This window comes from Manis javanica, chromosome X (genome assembly GCF_040802235.1).
Source record: "Manis javanica isolate MJ-LG chromosome X, MJ_LKY, whole genome shotgun sequence".
NCBI classification, from domain to species: Eukaryota; Metazoa; Chordata; class Mammalia; order Pholidota; family Manidae; genus Manis; species Manis javanica.
The window spans coordinates 6,432,057-6,454,077 of NC_133174.1; the positions used below are offsets into that span (position 1 = coordinate 6,432,057).

A 22,021-nucleotide genomic window follows, 5' to 3' on the forward strand; every position below is an offset into this window, starting at 1 on the left:
CAACCATAAAAAGGAATGAAGTCCTGATACAAGCTACAGCATGGATGAGCCTTGAAAACTTTATGCTGAGTGAAAGAAGCCAGTCATAAAAGACCACATATAGTAGGATTCCATTTATACAAATTTCCAGAATAGGGAAATGCATAGAGTGGCAAAAGATTAGTGGCTGCCAGGGGGCAGCAATGACTAAGGGATGCAGGATTTCTTTTGGGGGCAATGAAACTGTTCTAAAATCGATCGTGGTGATAGTTGCACAACTTTGTGAACATACTGATAACTGTACACCTTAACTGAGTGAATTATATCCCAATAAAGCTGTTATATTAAAAATGGAATTCTCTTGCCACAACCCTCCCTCAATTACACTGGGCTCTGCTGACATCATCATTTATAGACTCTACAGAATCTACTTCTGTAGAGTCACCCATGTGGCTTGGCAGGGGCCATGGAGAGGGAGGGCTTCCATCATCAAGCATGGCACTCCACTGCTGCCCCCTGGCACCCTGGGGCCCTTCTCAGCTTCATTTCCAGGCCACTGGTGACAACAATTCTGTTTCAGCTTCATGGTTTACAGCCCTGATCCTCCCTGACTCCTTCATTCCCGAGTGGTGACTCCTTCCCAGCATGCCCATGGTTCCCATTTGTCAGAGTCCTTTTGAACTTACAGTTGCTCTTGTATCCCATGTGGCCATTCTCTCCAAACAGATTACATGTGACTTAAGCACAGTGGGCCCTCACAACTCAGGGACTTTCTCATAGCTGGAACTCAGTAGTTAATTGTTACCTTCACCTTCTTTGAAGGGAAAGGACCTATTTTTTTTTGAGCATTTAAAATATAACGGTATTGCTTCTAGGGGCTATTATGCATTTTCACTATTATAAGTAAAAATGAAATAGCAGGTCATGCCAGTGAAAGAGCAATTCAGTGAAGAGAATACCATAGTGGTCACTGGGTTAAAAAACAACAACATATTTATGTAATTTTATCATCCACCAAGAGAACTACATTAGAGTTACTGACACATTTTAAGTACTAATATTCATTATCATTATTATTTACTGCCAAATCCTTTACCTTTCCAAACTACTCTTGGGCACAACAGACCAATGCCCATGAACATCATTTTCACAATGATAACTAGTTCCATCCTGCCCCATGCGCAAGATTTTGTTTGAATCAGTGCATTCTGCCACAAGCCCTTACAGAACTAAACTCTTAAGAGAAAGGTTTGCTAGAGGCCCCAATTACCTACAATGCACAGTGCCCAGAATTTATCACATTTTGGATCAACATGTAATTTTTGCCTATTTTAGGTTTGTCTTAAAATTTTTTTCAACCTTTAAAAGTCCTTGAAATTATTCATTTTTTAAAAGTTGGTGACACTGTCCTCAGAAGGACATCGGTAGAACTTGGGAGGGAATGGTCTTTCCCATGAGGATAAGTAAGGCTACAAATGAATGCTCCCAAAAGACCCCACCCATGTCCATTCTGTGCCAGAATGTCCGTACAGGCTTTTTCTCAAACACACTTGGGCGCTGTGGGTAATAGATGTCAAATAATAAAACTCAGACGCACACGCTATGTTACTTTTTAAGGGAAAAAAGTGGGGGGAAATCAAAGGGTGTAACAATTTTATTCACTGGCTTACATTCAGCGACTCTGAAAATTTGGCCACTGTTCAGGTTTGTGAATTTCTATGGAAAATGCACTGTGTTTGGCAAGCCTGAGGAAATATGAGGCTGATAAAAAAATGTTTCATGCTTTCTCAAGACCTTATGCCACTAACTGTGTGGGATTGGAAAAATTGTTCAAATGTCAATTTAAACACTGTAAATAAATGATTTTCTATACCCACATGAATTAACATAATTCTGTTGATTTCATACCGTAAGTTGAATTAAAGTTTCTTTGAGTTTTAGTTAGGAAATGTTTCACAGAGAACATGAATTTCTGATCAGGCAAGTTGAGTTCAGTAGAATTCTATTTCAGAGTCAGAAATGTTCATGCAATACTTTATTTTACACTATGGAGATCTGCCTAAAAGTTGAGTTGACACAAAGGTTGTTAGGAAGCACGTCTTGAACTCAAAAAAAAAAAAAAAGATTAGGCCAAAAGAAATAAAACATTATTGTTACAGTACCAATTATATAAAAGAACACTGTGTTGAATTCTGTTGCAAAGTTCATGACTTGTGAATATTATCTCCAAACCAGTCATCTCTGAGTTTTATAGAGTCGGCTATCCAACTGGCTCCTTGACCCTTCCATCTGGTGTCTCAGGGTCATCTCAAACTTCAGTTATCCAGTGCTGAACTCTTGACTTTTCCTTCTGGCAAATGTCTTTGGACCTCAGCCTCCTACATCTTAAGAGGTGTTTATAAAGCATTTATCTCAGTGCCTGGCATGCAGATCCACTCGCTAAATGTTGTTGAGGATGATATTGATGATGACTGATGAGGAGGATTTTTATGTACCCAATTAGTTGAGCCAGAAATAAAACAGTTTGTCTTTATTCTTCTCGTCACCTCATGTCCTGCATTTACTCCTTTCCCAGGTTCTGTCAACTCTGCCTCTAAAATACATGAAGAATCTAGCCTCTGCTCTCCAACTCGACTGTCCAGCAGGGCTCCATCATGCTTCTCCTGAACACAACCTCACTGTGACTGCCCTTGACCCTGCCCAAGTCCATGGGGGAGACCAGAATGATCTTCTTAAACACACATCTTCATTACTAAGACATAATAGTGCTTATCATGTACTTATTAAATATGCTGAACCAGCTGCTGAAGTAGGACTTGCTATTACTCCTATTTTACAGGTGAGGAACTGAGCACAGAGAGTTTGGACCCTGTCCAAGACCACCGGGCCTCTAAGAGGCAAAGCCATTCACACTTGCGCGGTCTGGCTCCAGAGCTGAGCGTTCAACTGCACACAAAGTACTGTGCTACACCCAAACTTAAAGAAAACAACAAACAAGCAAGGGAAGACTGTCAATTCACACATAACGTTTAGAATAAAACGCATCTGCAAAGGACTTCCCTGTTTCAAAGAGTCTGGGCCTACTTCCTCAGCCTCCCATCTCAGGTCTCTGTCTTTCTTCCTGTTCTCCTGACACTCAGGGACAAGGCAAGTGTGACCCTTCATAGGGGTTTCTTCCCATGCTATTCCAGGTGCCTGAGCTGCTCTTCCCAGGGCTGGCTCTGCTTTCTTTGTTCTTTAATCCCACTTACTCAGAAAAGCCTTCCCTGGCCTTCCCAATCTGAAGTCACAGAGCCCTGGCTTCTCCATCTCAACACCCTGTTGGGTTTCTTCTCAGCACTTATCTCAACTTGCAGCTGCTTTCTTATGCCTGTCCATGTGTCTCCTGACCGTGCCTCCCACTGGTCTGGAAGCTGAAGAGTGATAAGCAGTGTTTACCACTGTATTTCCACCATCTAGCATCATCCCCTGCACCTAGTGGTGCTGAGAATTTTTGGTTAAGTGATCGGATAAAGACAAGAATGCTTTGGTGCTATGAACCATCCACCTAGACATCCACTTAGGTTCTCCAAGTGTGACTACAACAGGATCAGAATCAGGTTCACCTGGGGATGCTTTTGCAAAAAGTAGAGTCCCAGGACTCTGTGCTATTTTAAGCACTTACTTTTGAGGCCTATCACCTAGTTTTCTAAAGAGTTTTTATAATTTTGATGTTGACACCATTCAGCAATGAGAGACGCAGAATTCTTGTTTGGCTGTGATTTTGCACCATCATTGTGCATTTTCAGGAATACTTGCTAAGAGAGAGAAGAATGTGCATTATAAATTGCTTTCACATGTGATAAAAAGATTGTTAAACATAGTCACTGACAATGAACTTGATACATACTATATTTGTAGACACATAGGTAAGCATTTACATTATCCTCTCAGGAGCCGGTAACTTTTCAGCTTGCAGACGTTTGTACAGGTTCCTGGTAAGTTTGTGGTTCCTGGGCCCTGTAATCAGATAATGGTGTGTAATGGATGTAATGGAACAACTAGAGTCCAGTTCTGAATAGACCACAGTAGGATTTCTAGGGCCCAGGAATCTGCATTTTAAGAAACTGTCTGGGAAATTCTTATGCAAATAAAATGTGAAAGCAATTTTTTCCCCTTTATCTAGATGTAGGTATATTTACTGCTATAGAAAAATATAAAATGGAGATCCAGTGTCCTCATTATTTAAGCTGATTTAAGTGGGCTTTGCTGTTATTATCAGCCAGGAGCATTAAAGAGATATGGGGCCCACCACCAGAGTCGACAGCACATTGCTTTATTCCGGGTCATCCTACAGCTTGGAGAAATGACCCAGGTCCCACCTTGAGGCGAGATTCTACGGATTCAGTTTTATGTGCAGGAGAGAAATAAAATGGCTCCCCTTCTCATTTGATCACTGCTGCTTATCCACACTTGTTATGGAATTATAGAATTTCAGAGCAGGAAGGGATTTCAGGGAAGGAGAATTAAGCTAAAACCAATGTTTTATGTTTATCTTCAAAGGAAGGCTTTCAAAAGAGGATAAGCCATGTGCCTCCAAATATCAGGAAAAGAGCCATTATCCATTTCAAAACACTTCCTGAGCATGACAAGTCACCGTACGTCTTCAGTAAAAAGCAAAGGGAGACATTTTCTTATGCGCACATACCCTGAAATATTCCCTTCTCCCCAAGTGGAAATTCTAAATAGTTTTAATGATTAAAGAAATTATTTATTTAGAGCGGACTTCCTGTCATTTCCATGGGCAAAGCGGTCCTTTAATTTTACCATCTAGCAGTATTTCTTTTTAATGTGAAACCTGATGAAAAAATAGCATAATTGAACAAATATCAAATGTGAAAATTCTTTTTAATGTGAAAACTGATGAACAAATAGCAAATGGCATAATTGGCGGACTATTCATTTGAGGGCATAGTGGGAAGAAGGAGAAGATAGGAAAATTTTAATCCATTTATTTCTTCTACTATTTTTATTGTTTTATATATATATGACTTGTATTGTCTTTGCTTATTATAAAAGAGGCACAAAATCTCAATTGTAATATAAATTAGTCATGGGCATGAAAGTACAACATGAAAATTTAGTCAATAATACTGTAGTATCTTTCTATGTGGACAGATAGTAACTACACTTATTGGGGTGAGCATGTAGTAATGTAGATAACTGTTGAATCACTATGGTGCACACTTGAAACCAATATAATATTGTATATCAACTATATTCAATAAATACATAATAAAAGCATTGCAAGCTTATAACTAAAAAAATTCGAAGTACAGAAATAAACATAATGAATAATATTAAAATAATTTATAATCCAAGAATCAACCAGATTATGTCTTAGTGGATATTCGCCCAAATATTTTCTTTGCATATTGAGATTTTCTTCACAAATAATATTGTATTATATTATTTTGAAATCTATCATGTATTTTCAAAGTCCCTTTTGGAAGATATTTAAGTTATTTCTAATTCATCCTCATTATAAACCCTATGAATAGTTGGCTGAAAATAAGTTATATATGTTCAAAAACAAAACTGTATTTGGAAAACCCAAAAAGAAAAAAATTCTGAGAAATGAACCAAGGCTTAGGGTATCACTGGTTTCAAAATTCTGTTACGACTGTGTGTAGATTCAGTCACAGGAAGCAGCCTCGAGGAAGGCAAAGAGGGAAAAGCAAATCAGCCTCACAGGGAAGGAAATTATGGCGGTGACAGACACCATAGGGCAAACACTAAATGAACCTATGTTTAAGGGAGAAACCAGCAGAGAAACACTCAACAAATGAACCCCAAGCAGATTTTCTGTTTATAAGACATGGAGCCATTGCCTGGAAAAGAACAAGTTTTACCTATAATATAATCACTAAAGGGAAATAATTTGCTCCTCCACAACAATCCTGTGATGGCAATTCCAAATATCTGTACTTCCATATATATCCACATATCTATACTTATATCTTTCTTTGTATTCATATCTGCACTCATACGTATACCTATGCTTGTACCTATGTAAGTACCTGTAACTGTACCTATATACCCACATCCATCCATCCATTCAGCTACCCATCAGTGGTTCTCAAACTTGAGTGTGCATCCGAATCCCATGGGGGGCTTATTAAAACACAGATTCCTCTACCTTTATTTCCTTGTCGATGTTTTAGTGAACATATGGGTACCCCCACATACTTTACCTTTCAGTACCATCAACTGCTAATACAAACCATAGTGTTATACACTATACCAAGCAGTTATTATGGTGCTTTTGAATTCTCTCCATTTAATTTAATAGTAAAACTTATAAGATAAAAATAATTACTTCTTTCTCCCAGGAGAACACTTAAATTGTGGTACATGTCTTGCTCTTATTTGTTTCCACTACCTTTTAACTTGGTGTATTTACATCTTAACGATTCTGATTTATTTTCCAAAGAGTGAGATTAAACAGGAGCGACTCGAAGGCAGCTGCATTTTGAAACTGGACAGCATGCTGTAAACAAGCGCTTGAAGGAGCAGTTTACGATTGTCTAAAGAGCTGGGGTAAAGTATCACACAGAAAAGCAGATGTTAGTCCCCTAACTTCTTTCTTTCAGGTCTACAAAAATCATCGTGGTACCAAACCACCACATTACCTCAAGTACATTTTGGCTTAGGTGATGTCAAGCACGTGAGCCATACTCAAGATGCAGTTCAAAGAACAAAGCTTCTCGGAGACAGCTCTGTCGCTGCCCCCCTCACTTTAGTTTGACGGTGCTTGATTTGAGGGCTGTGTTGGCTCATGTTTGCGGCATGCAATGGGAACACAGCTCCCCCGGTGCCAACCTTAACCAAAATACAAGCTAGGCTAGCATCTCCTCGGGTTCGAGTTAAAGAATACGCACTGTGCTCTCTTAGGCCTCAGCGGGTCCCAATCCGTGGGAGACAAGACATGTACACAAGCAAATGCTAACAGTAGTTTTAATGGGCAAATGGTTGCAGGATTGAGAAAAAGAGGTTACTTTGCACCGGTGCAAGTGGGAAACACTTCATATTCCTTTTCTTCAAATCCTTGAGAAACGAAGGTTATTTCTCCAAGAAAGTGAAATGGAGCCATTGAAAAGGGAGGCAGATTTTTACAGATGAGGACAAAGCAACGACTATGTGGAGCAAGGAGTTAATGTGTGACAAGAGAGGGAACAATCCCAAGAATGATGAAGTTCACTACTGAAATGATTACAAATCATGGCCACCTCTGACATATGTGTATGTCTTCTATGGTGGGAGAACAGGGAGATGGGAGACTGGGAGAAAAGCTGTGCCTAATGGAGAAAAGGAAGATGGTGTTTTGGCAGGTCAGCGGTCACACCTCTCTGCCCCTTAATACATCTGTAGATAGACAGATATGCCTGAGTGTGTGTGCATGCACGCACACACACATACACACTTAGACTTCATAGAACAATTCCAATTTATAAAGAAGATCCCCTCGCTCCCATCAAGCATTCAAAATACCCCTAATTGCAAATATTTCAGGGAATAGCCACTGAATGAATGATATAGTCAGCAAACACTAAAATAAAACTGCCACTTCAAAAAAAATGTCACTAAAGAAAAAACTCATACGCTGTAGTAATATAAAAATGTCTGCATCTTAATACCTACTGTTGTAAATGTGTGTAAGTAGTGTATTTTTGGTGTTAAAGACATGGCTAATATGAAAAGATAATTTATCACAAATTGTGCCCCAAAGAGAATTTATGGGGAGCATTTCAATAAGAGAAATGGTGACTTGTTCTAAGAGTTTTTAGATACAGCAATTGGCCTGTAGTTCCAATTTGTTTAAAAATTTGTTCGAGTAGGCACAAATTTAGTTGCAAGATGGTATTTTGAAGGAAAAATTAGTATAAAAGGTAGGAAAAGTAAACATGTTCCAGAATGAGTATCTTCTCTAAATAAATGTAATATTTTAAAGTAAAGAATAGTGCGATAAATGTTACTCACAAGTTACTGTTCAATAAAATGCATGAATAAAAGAATACGTTTAAAAAATCTTTTGGTTCTCAGATCTTAAATCCCAGAACTTTCCAGATATAACACACACTCTCTCTCTCTCTCTCTTTCTCTCTTTCTCTCCCTCTCATTCTCAAATTAAATGTAATCCTATTATTACAAAGACATTTGTGCCCAAAGAAGTCATAATTGCCCATCATACCAAAAAATGTGCAGTTTAGCTACAGCCATTGTAGCACTTTCCACATTGTTCAAATTCAGATTTTAAAAGCGCAAATAAAACACAAAGCAGTCATTCAAACAAGTCTGCTTCAGAAATTCAAAAACATTTGTCACAGGAATGGTGTAAAACTTTGTACTCCCATCATTAATGTAAACTGACCATAAATATCAAAGCTGCCCATATCTTGGCTATCTTTACAGCGGAATTACGGTTGAAGTGATGGCTCTGGAAAATGCAATAGAGGACCAATTAAGAGATTACCTTGTTTTTGTACTGTGATGGGACATACGTAAGACAGCCGGCATGCCCACTAAAACACTGATGTCGACTTTAGAGCTGCAAAACAGTCCAAGTCTGAGGAACATCTCAAGAGATTGTTGGAGAACAAAGAAAACATTTTAGTGAATTGTCTGTAGTACAGAGATTCTCAACCTTGGTATTCTTGACATTTGGGGCCAGACCATTCTTTGTCATGGGGGGCTGTCCTCTGCATCAAAGGCTGTCAGCAGCATCCCTGGTCTCCACCCACTAGATGCCAATAGCAAAACATTCTCTCTCAATTGTGAGAACAAAAATGTCTCCAGGCATTGTCAAAAGCATCCTTGTGGGGGTCGGGGGATAAAATTCCCCCAGTGAAAGGCACTGATAGCACACATTTATATAAACTTTTTTGATCAATTAATGTAGTAAATATTATAAAACTGCTCAAAATTTTATATTCTTGCAGAACTCATTCTGTGAATTTTGATGAAGGGCTGTACACAATTTTCATATTTAATCACAACAGACTGACAAATCTGGAGTGACTGCTTCCTAGGTATAAACATTTTTAAAATCCACTAAAATACTTCTGATGGTTTTATGAAAATTGCCAAGGATTCTCAACAAGAATTTGTGATTTGCAGCTTAAACCAAAATGTTATCACTGTTTGCATAAGGCTCTCCAATATGGAAGCACAGATTGTGTTCGCACTGGAAACTGCATGGGCATGATGTTGCTTATGTTATACTTTAGATGAAGGAAAACAATCTGTTTCCCATGTTTACATAGAATCTCAGAGAAATATTGCTGAAGATGGTATATACTGAAATGCTAAAGACTACATCTAGTGATAATATTAGTTATCACAAGTATCTTAGATAAAAATTGATAGTTTGTATCAATTACTCAGGATTCAGCTGCAAAAAAATCCTCCATGTAGAGATTATTATGGAAATACTCAATTACAATAACGATTTAAGTGAGATTTTTGCCCTTGAAATTAGTCTTAGCAGAACTTGCTAGAAAAATGAACAAAGAGAAAGCATATGCAGGTCAAAGGCAGTTGACTCTACTTACAGTTTTTTTAAGCTGAGAAGTTAATATTCCAAAAGAGGAAAATAGGCAAATTTTCTTGGCTAAGCTTATTAAAAAATATGTGATCACATTGTTTAAGGATATCAAATCTGGAGATCAAAATGCTTATCAATAACTGTTAAAATTATTATATATTTACTGACAATGCAGAACAATTTTTGACAAGAAATGTTGGAACATTTTAAGAATGATAATTATTTTTTATTGAGGTATAACACATACAGTATTATATTAGTTTCAGGTGTACAATGTAATGACTTGGTATTTTTATACACACTGCAAAATGTGATCACCACAGTAAGTCTAGTTACCATCCATCACCACACAAAGTTACACAAATTTTTTCTGGTGAAGAGAACTTGAAAGATTTACTCCCTTGGCAACTTCAAATACACACTGCAATATTATTGACTATAGTCACCATGCTGCCCATTACATCCCCAGGACTTAGTTATCTCATAACTGGAAGCTTGCATCTCTTGACCTCCTTTACCCACTTTGCTCACCCTTTCAACTCCTGTCCCCTCTGGCAACCACCACTCTGCTCTCTGTGTCTATGAGTTTTGTTTATTAAACAAGTCAAGTGGCGACAACATTCCTACTTCAATAATAAAAGACAAAATACAAAAGCTATTATTAGTTTTTCTAAATTGTTCATTTCTTTACAAAATTTTCTTATGAAGATGATTCATTTATAACTAAATGTAATTATCACTTCACCGAAAAACATTTCATATAATTAAATGCACAAGTCAGAAAAAAAGTCTTTGTTTGTCTGTACATACAAATTATTGGTTCAGAAAATATTGTCACTATGTTATTCACATTCCCACACAGATAAACACTGCAAACATAAGTTTTGACTTCTGTAATTATTTGACATTTATTATTGAAATTATAATGATCTAAATTAGAGCTCACTTGAAAGACCCCAGATCAAACATCCTAGATCAAAGTTCTTTTTCTAAAAAGACATTGTATTTCTCTTGCTAGATTAGTAGTTGTTAACTGAAGTGACTTTGCACCTCACAGAACATTTGGGGCGTCTGGAGACATGCTCGGTTGCCACCAGTGGGGGAAGGGAGCTCCTGGCGTCTAGTGGGTGGAGCCCAGGGCTGCTGCACACCCCCGCAGTGCCCAGGACGGCCCTTCACAAAAAGGAATGATCTGGTCTCAACTGTCACTAGTGCTGAGGTCGCGAAACCTCATCTAGATAAAAGTATTTCTTGGTTTAACCTGTGCAACAAAGCAAGAAGCTCCCAGTTCAAAATGCAACAAGATCCCTCTTTCGAAAGCAGGTGAGATTTCACTAAAGAGATTTTTCTTCTTCCACAGAAGGTGGAGTTTTAACTATCTCTTCTTGCTATTGTTGGCATCTTACGGCCTAGGAAACAAAATGGAAGGTTGAGGGGACAGTAGAGGCAGCTCCGAATGGGCAATCATGGCACCGCTGTTGTCAAATCGAATCTATCTTATTTGAACAGAAAGAATGTACTCTGATACTGAGTCAGAGCAACGCCTTCATAGTAAAACAGGAATCACTTGACTGCTAAGAAAAACACATCATAAAACTCAATACAGCTAAAGCTTGAGCAATGAATTTGAATGACTGTCTTTTTACCCTGATGTCAGCTATAAGTGATATTCTGTATTGCTTAGGAGTCACTATTAAAATAACACTTATAACAGTCCTAAGTAAACATCTTCATTTTCCATGAAACTGATGGCAGAGTAATATGATTGCTTACAGCTGCAAATGCCTTGTCATGAACTCAATACTTGTTAAGCTTTGGCTAAAATTTCTCTTTGGTGGCTTATAATATCTTTTCCAAATAAAATCATTTTTTCCTAATTCACTAAATAATGCTATGGTGGGCCCCTTAATTAAATCACCAGACAGGCTTGACACAAATAAACTGTTGTTTATACAATAAATACACATTAAGGAAAAAAAACCCTTATGTTCCTAAAGACAAATTACTTTGTAATTTTACCTTAGGGACTAGCACTGTGTAAATTACTCAAGCTTTACCCAACCCAAAGGAAAGAAAAATAGTAAACTTTATGCTAGGAAAGAGAAAAAAGGTTTCCTGTGGGTTTCCTTTTCCTGAGTGTCTATGATATTCTTTAAGTTATAGGTCTTCAACATTTTAAGAGACAGGTGTCGAGTTTCTGAATGGGTTTGGAGCAAAAAGCTGAGGTAAGCATAGGACATCTGGCATTTATCCCTGCTAAGAAAAAAACAAAATCTTGCTCACATATTCCACTGCAAAGACTTGAAAGGGAAAAAAAAGTTCCTCTTGAATTTCAAATAGTCCAGGACAAAATATCAGTCATTTACTCTTTAGTATGAATTATTCTAATCAGATTCTTTTGTTCTAAGGCAAAACTGAGTTTAGCCCCTTATAGGTTGGGAGAGATTTGATGTTGCTGGATGTTATGCAAAGTACCAAATAATTCTGGAATGGTAAACACCTCTGGGAAGGGCACACCCAATGAGTAGCACAATCCAGAGGTCCACTGTTGGTGAGCACAGGCACATGTGCATACCAGAAGAAAAGCAAGAAACATCACTTCACCAAAATATAGATACTGTGGATTCATTTCATGGCTACTTACCAAGCCCTCTATGAGGTGCCAGGAACATGAGTACTGGGGTAAAGAGATATGAATAGTTGAGTCTGAGCCTACTTTCACAATGGTACCTAGGGATACTGAGTCAAAGACAACCTACTTTTGAGTATAATTTTATGCTAGAGAGGAAAACAGACTTGTGTTTATCAAAACAAAAGGGCTGGAGAGTCATTTATAGCAGGCTTAAGGATTGCAGAAGTTGCTCCAAATCTTTGGTCAACCTACTCCATTAGGAGGCACTTTACAGCCATGGCCAAAAGCATCCACATTGCCCTTGCTGATTTACTCAGCACCTGGCCTGCTTCTCTGGTCGACACCTATTCAAACAACATTCAATGATAGTTGATACTGAATCCCTTACATTACAAGAAAAGCACTTTTGTTTTGTAAGTGCCGTTGTTTTGGTATTAGACTGGTGATGATGCTCTCATTTTACTAAAGGAAGGAAAAAAGGGTATTTAAAATATTTCCAGATTTTTCACATTCATCCCCAAACATGTGAGTATCATTATTCCAGGTGGAAGTACAGCAGTGGTACAGAAACATGCCCCTATGACTTAGTGGACCAACACAGGACTGGATGGGGTGGGAAGCAGTACAAAACCTTTTTAGTACAACTTTTCACCAATTCTACAGTTATTTTGGTCCTCCGAAGTTGCTAAAAAGCACCTGAGGCTTTGGTGTACAAAAGTTCTGATTTCAACTTAATTTTCAACACATTCAATCCAAAGACTATTAACCCACAGCTACATTGCTCCTCAGACTAAATAACTGAATGTTCTAATCAAAGCTAATTCTGTGAAAGACAATCAGTTTGATAATTAGAGGTATTATGGTGACTCAGTAAAACAGACAAGCGTTAGAAATGATCTTCTCTAAATGGCAGCTCTAGCCTCTGTAAGTCAGCGAATCCCCTTACACCTACACAAGAACAAGTTCCAAACTTTAATAATGAACTTCACAAAGGCTGACAAAACTGGGCATGGTTGACACCAGGGTTATGAGATTATTATGGGAAGTTCCTGGAGCTGATGCTAGGGGAGTGATTCATTCCTTCTCTCTGGGATGGTAAAGATTTTATGGATCAACACTGGAGTAGTCATTTCTCAATATTTCACAAGTCTGCTTTGGGTGTTCAATAATGTAACATTCTTACTGTTACCAGCTGGTTGTTTAGCAAGAGCAGTATGGGAGAGTGACAAACTGGGAAATACGAAGCCATTTTCCCCCTTACTTGCCTGAAATTAAGTAATGAACTGAGAACTATTTTAATGAATCAATTAACTTAATAGTTAAATAGTCCAACTAGCTAACCCTTGCATGTGTTATCTATCCCATCCCTTTCTAACAAGTGATTCGAGAGGTGCACCTGTGTTAAAATCTATTCAGAAGCAGATTCTGACCATCATTTTATAACCAGCACCACCACGAGACCAGCACCCCCACCAGAAGAACAACAAAAGCACTTCCTATGGGCCAGCTACTATTCTAAGCACAGTTCAAAGCACCCAGGGTATGCTACCATGCTAGTTAAAAATCCTAAGGGAACCCATCCAATTTCTCAAGGGTTGCCAAGATCCACATGGGTCTTAGAATTCCAGAAGCATGGTAAGCATGGTAACTACCATCTGGGCATCTCTGACTAGGATGGACTTAGGTTGAAAAAGAAAGCAACACGATCCTTCATGCATTACACAAATATTAACTGAGGGCCTCCTGTGTGTCAGGCACCAGCTCTACGCTGTCGCTATGCTGCCTCATGTCATCGTCGGGACAACACCATTATTCTCATTGTACAGAAAGTCTCATTCTGCAGAAAGGCAGACAGACTTGCTCACAGACCCACAGCTAGTCAGTGGCAGAGTCAACATGAAGAGAATACAGTTGGTTAATAACTGAGTCACGTGGCAAATGGTGTCACAATTCATCTTGGCATCCAAGCTTCAGGACCCCCCTTCCCCTTCTCCCCTGTTACCTCCACAAAACTGGCCACTTCTCCTGAGCGGCTTCTCAGACCCGTCCCTTACTCCTCTCCATTTCTACTTTGTTGCTTTGGCCCAGGCCCACACAGGCTTTTTGTTGCTGCTGCTGTTGTTTATTGAAGTGAAATTCACATAATATAAAATTAGTCATTTAAAAGTGTACTGTTTATGAGATTTGGTACATTCACAGTGTTGTGTAACCACCACCTCTATCCAGTTCCAAAGCAGCTTTACCATCCCCAAAGGAACGCCAGAGCCCGTAAGTAGTCCCTCCCTCCAACTCCTGGCAACCACTGATGTATTTTCTGTCTCTATAGATTTGCCATTCTGGATGTTTCCTATAAATGAAAGCATATGATACGTGACCTAATGGTTTTGGGGTTCACCCATGTTGTGGCATGAATCAGTGCTTCATTTCTTTTAATGGCCACACAATATTTCATTGTACAGACAGACCATATTTTGTCTACCTAGTCATCCTGGTTGATGGGCATTTAGCTTGCTTTCATGGTCTGGCTATTGTGAATAGAGCTACAATGGATGCTCCTGTACAAGTTCTTTTTTGAATACCTGTTTTCAATCCTTTTGATACACATACCTAGGAGTAGAGTCGCTTTTTTTGAGCATAAACCTAGGAGTGGGACTTCTGGGTCAGGTGCTAGTTCTGAGGTTAACGTCTTGATCAGTCCCTCATAGGCTTCTGCACGGACTCATGCAATAGGATGGTTGCCCTAACTGAAGCCACCCTTTCTCTAATCCCATCTGTTCACTGCCAGACAAATCTGCTGACATCACTCACTGCTCATAAACTCTCAATAGTTCTCCAGTATGTAAGAGGACAGCCAGCAACTCCTCAGGGCTTCAGACAGCCCACGTGGGCTGGTCCTGACGTGCCAGCCTCAGCCTACCTCATGTATGCCCCATTTTCCTTTGACTTTCCTGTCCTCTTTTCTTTTCCTCCCCTCCATGCCACTGCCCCAGTCTCCAATCCTGGAGTATATACTCTTTCAGGAATGTGTCCCTAATAGACCAGCTGGCTGCAATTCCCTCCCACATTATCAACACTGCTTCTACTGGAGATCCACTCAAATGCCACCTCTCCCAGGCAGACTTTGATGAAGCACCCTTCCTTGCCCCAGCTGCAGGCAATCATTGCTTTCTCTGTTCTTTCTCTCCCCAAGACATTTTATCTGGGCCATTGTCAGGACATTCACCCCAGAGGCCTTTCATCCTAAAGATTTGTAAACAAGTGTTATCTCCTGTGTAGCAGGTAAAATCTGTGGGGACTGAAATCATACTGTGTTTGCATTGCCCATCATAATGCTTTGAACATGGTTGGCACTTAAAGAACATTTGATGAAGGACTGAATGAAGGAATCAAGCTGAATGAAAGAATAAATAGACTCAGCATGTCAGATGTAAGCATCTCTCGCTTTCTCACTTAGCTTCATCAATCATGCCTGCCTTACGACTCTAGCTCAACAGGTATTAATGACTTGATCATAGAGACTGGTGTCTTCAGGGTGACTCCCAAAAGGAAACCATACTTGACTAGCGGTGTGACTTTGGACAAGTTACTTAGCCTTTCTGTGCCTGTTTCCTTGTCTTTAAAAGGCAAGCTAAGTTTGCTTTGAGTATTAAAATGAACTAATTATCTATCAGAGTCTTAGAATAGTGTCTGGTACACGGTCAGCATTTTAGAAGAGTTTGTTGAATAAAATGAATTGAAAAAATGAGCCAACTGCTCACTCTCTAAATGCATAAAATTGTGATTAAGACAGGCAGAATGGACACAAGGCTCTGTGAGCTGCAAAGTAAAGGTACATAGTCAGGACCCTAACCAAACTCACCACGTGAGTTGAAAGGCTACATATCTGTAATTGATTTACTGTGTGTTATTCTTCCTCTTTATTAGTTTTGGAGATCTGAGGCCAGCAGAGAGAAGCACGATCGGCCTAATCCTGGTATCCCACCTCACCCAATGTTGTCATGGGTAAGGTAACTGATAACTATTTGTTGATTGGCCTCCCTGGGCAAATGAAACTGATCACAGAGAAATCATAGCCAAACTAACCGTGAAGCTATGTATAAACAATTAACAAAACTGAGCATATTGCAAAATCACTAAGAGCAAAGTACCCAAGTTCAGGAAAATTTCCAAATGATATGTTTACTTCTTATCCTAATCTGTTCATTTCAGTTCCTTGAATAGATATTAAAGGTTTAGCTAAAGTGTTCTCACAAGAACCAGACTCATTGCTCGCACTCAGTGATCTTTCTGTTACCATTTTCATTAACAAGCTCCTCTCAGATTTATCCCTTAGAAATACGCCTTCTCTGAATTAATTCAAATCATCCAGTTTTCCTGGTACTGCTCATTACAGAGCTTCCCCAGGAGTCTGGTTTACTCCTGCATTTTCTGTGCTGATGAACCTTAAAGATGTACACATATATTCATATTCATTTGCAAATTTTTATGATCTAAACAAAAGAAAGCAAACTAAAATGTTCCAAAGGCTACATGCATTCCCTTCACACAGTGCAGGAAGTCACCCACTGACATGCCTGTGGGTTGGCTTGTTGGTGATATCAGAGGTCTCTTCCATCCTACATCTAGTGGAGGGAATACATGAAGGAGGCTCTTTTCCAACATTAATATACAAAGTTAAACCCCATTTCAATGGTTTGGAGAAAAAGTGCCTTTTGGATGGAACTTTTTATTTTGAGATAATTGTAGATTCACATTCAGCTGTCAGAGATAATACAGAGCTCTCCTGTACCCTTCATCCTGCCTCGCCTAGTGGTAACATCTTGCAGGACTATAGTATAATGTCACAGCCAGGAAACTGACATTGATATCATCCAAGACGGATGTCATTCAAAGTTCACCAGTTTTACATGCATTCATCTGTGTGTATTTAATTCTATGTACGTGTATCGCATATGTAGATTTATGTGATTATGATAGTCAAGACATAGAACATTCCATCACCACAAGGATCCCTCATGTTACCCCTTTAGAGCTGCTCTCACCTCCCTCTCAATCCACCATCTTCTTAAATCTGGCAACCACTAACCTGTTTTCCATTTCTGTAATTCTGTCATTCCAAGAATGTTATGTAAATGGAATCATAGCACATGTAACCTTTTTTGACAGGTTTTATTCACTCAGCATCCAAGTTGTTGAGTGTATCAATAATTCATCTCTTTTTATTATTGAAATGTATTCTGTGGTACTATACCACAGTTTGTTTAACAAACCAGAAATGCATTTTTTTATTCAATACAATTAACTGCACCAATGCTACAGAATGTAGTATGTCTTGATGGGGCATTACATAAACTATCTTGTTTTTTACTACAGGACCTCTACAGTGAAGTGAAAAACGAAGTCAATTTTCTGTATTTTTTAAATTAAAGCCTGCATAAGTGTTTCAGTCAGCTTACGGTAACTGTAAGTTAACTGTAACTCTGAATTATCCAAATAATTATCTCGAAAAATGTGTAATTTAATTTAGCATGTAGAGAATGCCTCTGCACGAAGTAAGAGGTGGTAACTTCAAGTAAGCAGTGATCATAATTATTGGGATTTCGTCTTCTGGCCATTTTCTCCTTTGGAGTTTACAGGGAGCCTATGAAAGTTCAAACACACTGTATTTTTGGCAAAGGACCCTCATGCTTTGTCTGCATTTTACTGCTTCCTTTGCACCTGGGAGCAGCTATTTTAGGACTGTCTAGACAATCACTCCAGCTTTAAAGGCCTTTTCCTTTCTTTTCACATAATCACTGAGCAGGGAAGGTAATAAACAGACGGTGCTGGCACTCTCTCACCCAAGATACTGTTCAAGTAGAGTCAGGAACAAGAATGCCTTTGCCCTGGTCCCCAAAATTGAAAAGCTCTGATACATAGTCCCAGGCTTCTACCAACTGATCAAGCTTTAAACCAACAAGAAGGTCTCCTACCGTCCATACCTCTGCACATCTAACATCAGGGTCACACCTTTTGGTTGAACTGTATGAAATAGTTAATATTTGACCATTTTGGACCTATAAAAATGACAGTTTCAAACGATTCAACCCAAGAGATTTGGGAAGGACTCTGGGGGTGGTCTGGTTCCATTCACTTTCCCCACCTCACAGGCATCACTCACCCAGACTCTAGCAATGACCCAGAATGCACAGCTCCTGCAAGCCACTCTTGCCACCACAGGGGAATGACGGGACCAAGCACGATCCCTGGACATTGTTCACATGCTTGTCCCAGGCAATTCCTCTGAATCAGTAAGAGCGTAGGGAGACATGTACAGAGTAAGTCTGTGTCACCTCTTACAGTCCTTTCTTTCAAAAGGTGACAGCTGAGTCTAACTCTGAGATCCCAATGTCCCAGGCTCATTAATAGGTCCTGAGAATACTTCCTGAGCTCTGACCCTCCAGGAAGTCTTCCTATTGGTACTCTCTGATAATTGCACTATTTCATTTTGGAGAAAAAAAAGCACCAGGATGGATATGTGTGTGTGTATATACATATATACACCTAACAATATATTTAGGTATATATGTATGTACACCTAAAAATAATTGATTAGTTTTGTTTCCTTATGTTTCAGTATTAATGTATTTATTTTTATAGAATAAGGTACATTTTATTTTTCTGCTAACATTATACCATTTCTACTGTCATTTTTCAAGTGCTTTCTCCATCCTTACCTTTGTTTATCCCATTTTCTTCATTGCTGATATGTGTATCCAAATTAGCTTGGGGGTCTGAAGTCAAAAGCATTTCTCCTGAATACACACGAGAGTGTCAGAAATAGAGTGGCCCAGGGAGGCTGAGCCAAGAGCCTAGGAACTTCACTGGGATGCCACTCATGACAGAGAACTTGGCCTTGCCAGGCACTGGGCTGAATGCAGTGGGAATGGTGGGGTTGCAAAGTCAATGAATGCTCAGTCTCTACTCAAGGGATTACAATTCTGTAGAAGAGTAAAACTATAACATCAAGTAGAACAAACACATAGACCCAAGTCAGAAGACATGGATCCCAATTCTAGGGGTCACAGCCTCCTAGTAGTGTGACTGGGGGAAGTTGCTTGACCTCCTTTATGTCTTCCCCTGAAAATCAGTTATATTTCTGTTTGCACTTGATATTTAACGTGGTACTTGGAGAGAATTCTCTATTGTGTGTAAAATGAGACTGGTAAATGTTTTTAAACCCCCCCCTGCCAATGCAAGCCATAACTTTTAGTGGGCATTCATTGTGTGCAGTGCATACATTCCCCCATTTCATCCTCAGCAATCTGATCTTAGAATGAATTACTACTTTCTTCCTTTTAAATGGGCAAATTAGGCCAAAAGAAGTTGAGTAACCTCACCACTGCCACAAGACTCTTAACCTGCAGGACAGTAATGAAGTCCCAATCTGGAGGCAAATTTCTCCAGATTCATTAGCAATTTTTTACTTATTGCCAGTATCTTCTCACCTTCCAATTTTTCCACTTCCCAGTCACTCTTTAACACAACTCAGTCAGCTTCCTACTTCCACTTTTCAGATAAAAGTGGTTTGGCCTAAGATCAATAACATGCCACGTTGTGAAGTTCAAGGGGGGCTGGTTCTCTCTTCATTCTACTTGAGCCCTCAGCAGCGCTGGGCCTAGCGGACCACTCGCCCACCTACCTTGAATCGGTTTCCTGTCCCAGGTTTTGCTAAATTCCTAGTCTCCTCACTTCTACGTCACTAGCCAGATGACTTGATCTAGCTTCCTTGCTGCTGCTCTTCCTCCTTTGAAGCTGTAACTGAGGGCACTTCTCACAGCTCTGTTCGAGGCTAACATCTCTTAAGTCCAAGCTTCTTGAGATGTGTCCGGGATCTGTGAACTTCCTGAATCAGACTCACCAGAAACAAGCTGAATGAAGGAAGGAAACTTCCACATTAATTCTTGAATTCCCAGCATCAGAAAGAGTCCCAGGCATATCTCAGTGCTGAAGAAATATTTGTTGAAGGGATGAACTGCCCGAAGCGCTTGTGGAAAATGCATGTTCCAGGGAGGCGCTCCTGGAGAGCTAGGCTGGAGCCGCACACAGTACATCTGAGAACCATCTCTGGTCTTCCTTCGCATGACCTTTCATCCATGCTTCTTCTGCTGCCCAACACCCTCTCCCCCTTCCTCACCCTTCCAGTGCTCAGGAAAGCCTTTTCCAAACCCCACCTCTACCCAGACTTAGTCCTGCCAGCCTGCGTCAGGTTTCTCTTTACCATTACGTAAAGAAGCCTTGCTCGTGGTGGGCCCCTCAATAAATACCAGTGAATATACTAATATTATGATATAGATTAATCTTACTTCAATGTCAGCATATCAAAAGTATATTAACTATAAACATATTTAAATTATATATTAACAATATCATACATAGTTAATAAGTGATGACGCAAGTTTCTCTTTAAGCTCCAAGCTCTCCTCTGAATCCTAAGGTTTATATCCATGTAAGGGCTTCACATCTCCATGTGGATATCTAATGGGTTTCTCTATTTTAAACCCTCCAAAAAACAAACTTTATGTTTTCTCCCCACAATCTTGTTCCTATTTTCCTCACGTCAGTAAACAGCCTTACTACTGACCCAGTTGCTCAGCAAGAGTTCAGGAGTTGTGCTTGATTCCTTCTTCTCCTTCAGCAGCCCCTTATCCCATAGCCAATCAGACACCTTGTTCTATTTGGTCTACCTCCTAAATACATTCAAATCCACCCCTTCTCCCTCTCCACTGCTGCCACCCAAGCCCAACGCTCCCTCAGCAATCACCTGGATGATTGCCACAGCCCAGTGACCACCCTACATCCATTCCTGCTCTCCAAAAACCATTTTTTACACAGAACTCAAACCATCAACCAGATCACCCCTAAATAAAGACATCCTGACTCAGTGGCTTCCTGCCGCAATGGAATGAAGTACATGCACTCTAGCTAGGCCCTGCTTCTCTGTCCACAGCACCGCATGCCACCGTTCTCTTCTCTCACTGGACCCCGGCCCCTGTTTTGCACATGCTGTTCCTTCTGCCTGGCATGGCTGGCCCATGGGCCCCCACCCCTTGCCCATCTCTCATAGCCGGCTCCTTCTCCTTCAGTCCCCAGATTAAATGTCACCTTCTCAGGGATGCCTTCTCTAACTCTCTAGCTAAAACTGGATTCTGTCTCCTGATATCTGTTATCCTCGGAATCTGTTTTCCACATAGCATTTACCACAATTTGGGATTACTAACTTCCTCCTGTTTATTATCTGTTTGGATATGGAAAGCTCCACGTCGGTCGCGTTCACCATTTCACCCCCCACCTCAGAGCCCCGAGCACACAGTACTCTCAATGAGTGGTTGTTGCATGAATGAACAGAGAGGAGAAAAACAGACAAAATAGAAGGGCTCCAAGAGATTACCGGTTGCCAGGGCCTGGGGGTGCAGGCAGGGGTTGACTACAAAGAGGCAGCATGAGGGAGACTGTGGGGGCCCTGGGGGTGGGGTGGCAGTGTTGTGACAGAGCTCTTCTATATCTCGATTGTTGTCATGGTTATACAACATGATCTGTTTGTCAGAATTCATAGAACTGTACCCCCAAACGATGAATTGTACTGTATGTAAATTTAAAAATAAATTAATAAAATTATTGTATTTCCAAACCTCCAAGTCAGCCCAGAACCTACCATTCCAGGCCCCTACGGGTTTGGGGTTCCTGTATGTGTTGGGAGGGGGTCGATTAACTTCCTGTATTCTTAGTCAAGTACTGACTCAGACCATACTTCCCCATTTCTCATTTATCAGTTTAAAGAAAGTAAG

At 39.9% G+C, this 22,021-nt stretch overlaps 1 protein-coding gene across 6 annotated transcripts in view; it reads right to left on the reverse strand.

The window, feature by feature from the left end:
- ARHGAP6 (Rho GTPase activating protein 6) overlaps nucleotides 1-22,021 on the reverse strand; it is a 432,000-nt gene that overhangs the window by 134,265 nt on the left and 275,714 nt on the right. Inside the window, exon 2 of one of the 6 annotated variants that reach the window (XM_017676184.3) lies at nucleotides 3,869-3,978. The exons of the other annotated variants lie outside the window; for them this stretch is intronic. Coding sequence (XP_017531673.1) covers nucleotides 3,869-3,895 — 27 coding nt within the window. The 5' untranslated portion in view covers nucleotides 3,896-3,978. The remainder of the gene's footprint in view (nucleotides 1-3,868; nucleotides 3,979-22,021) is intronic. 6 annotated transcript variants of the gene reach the window in all.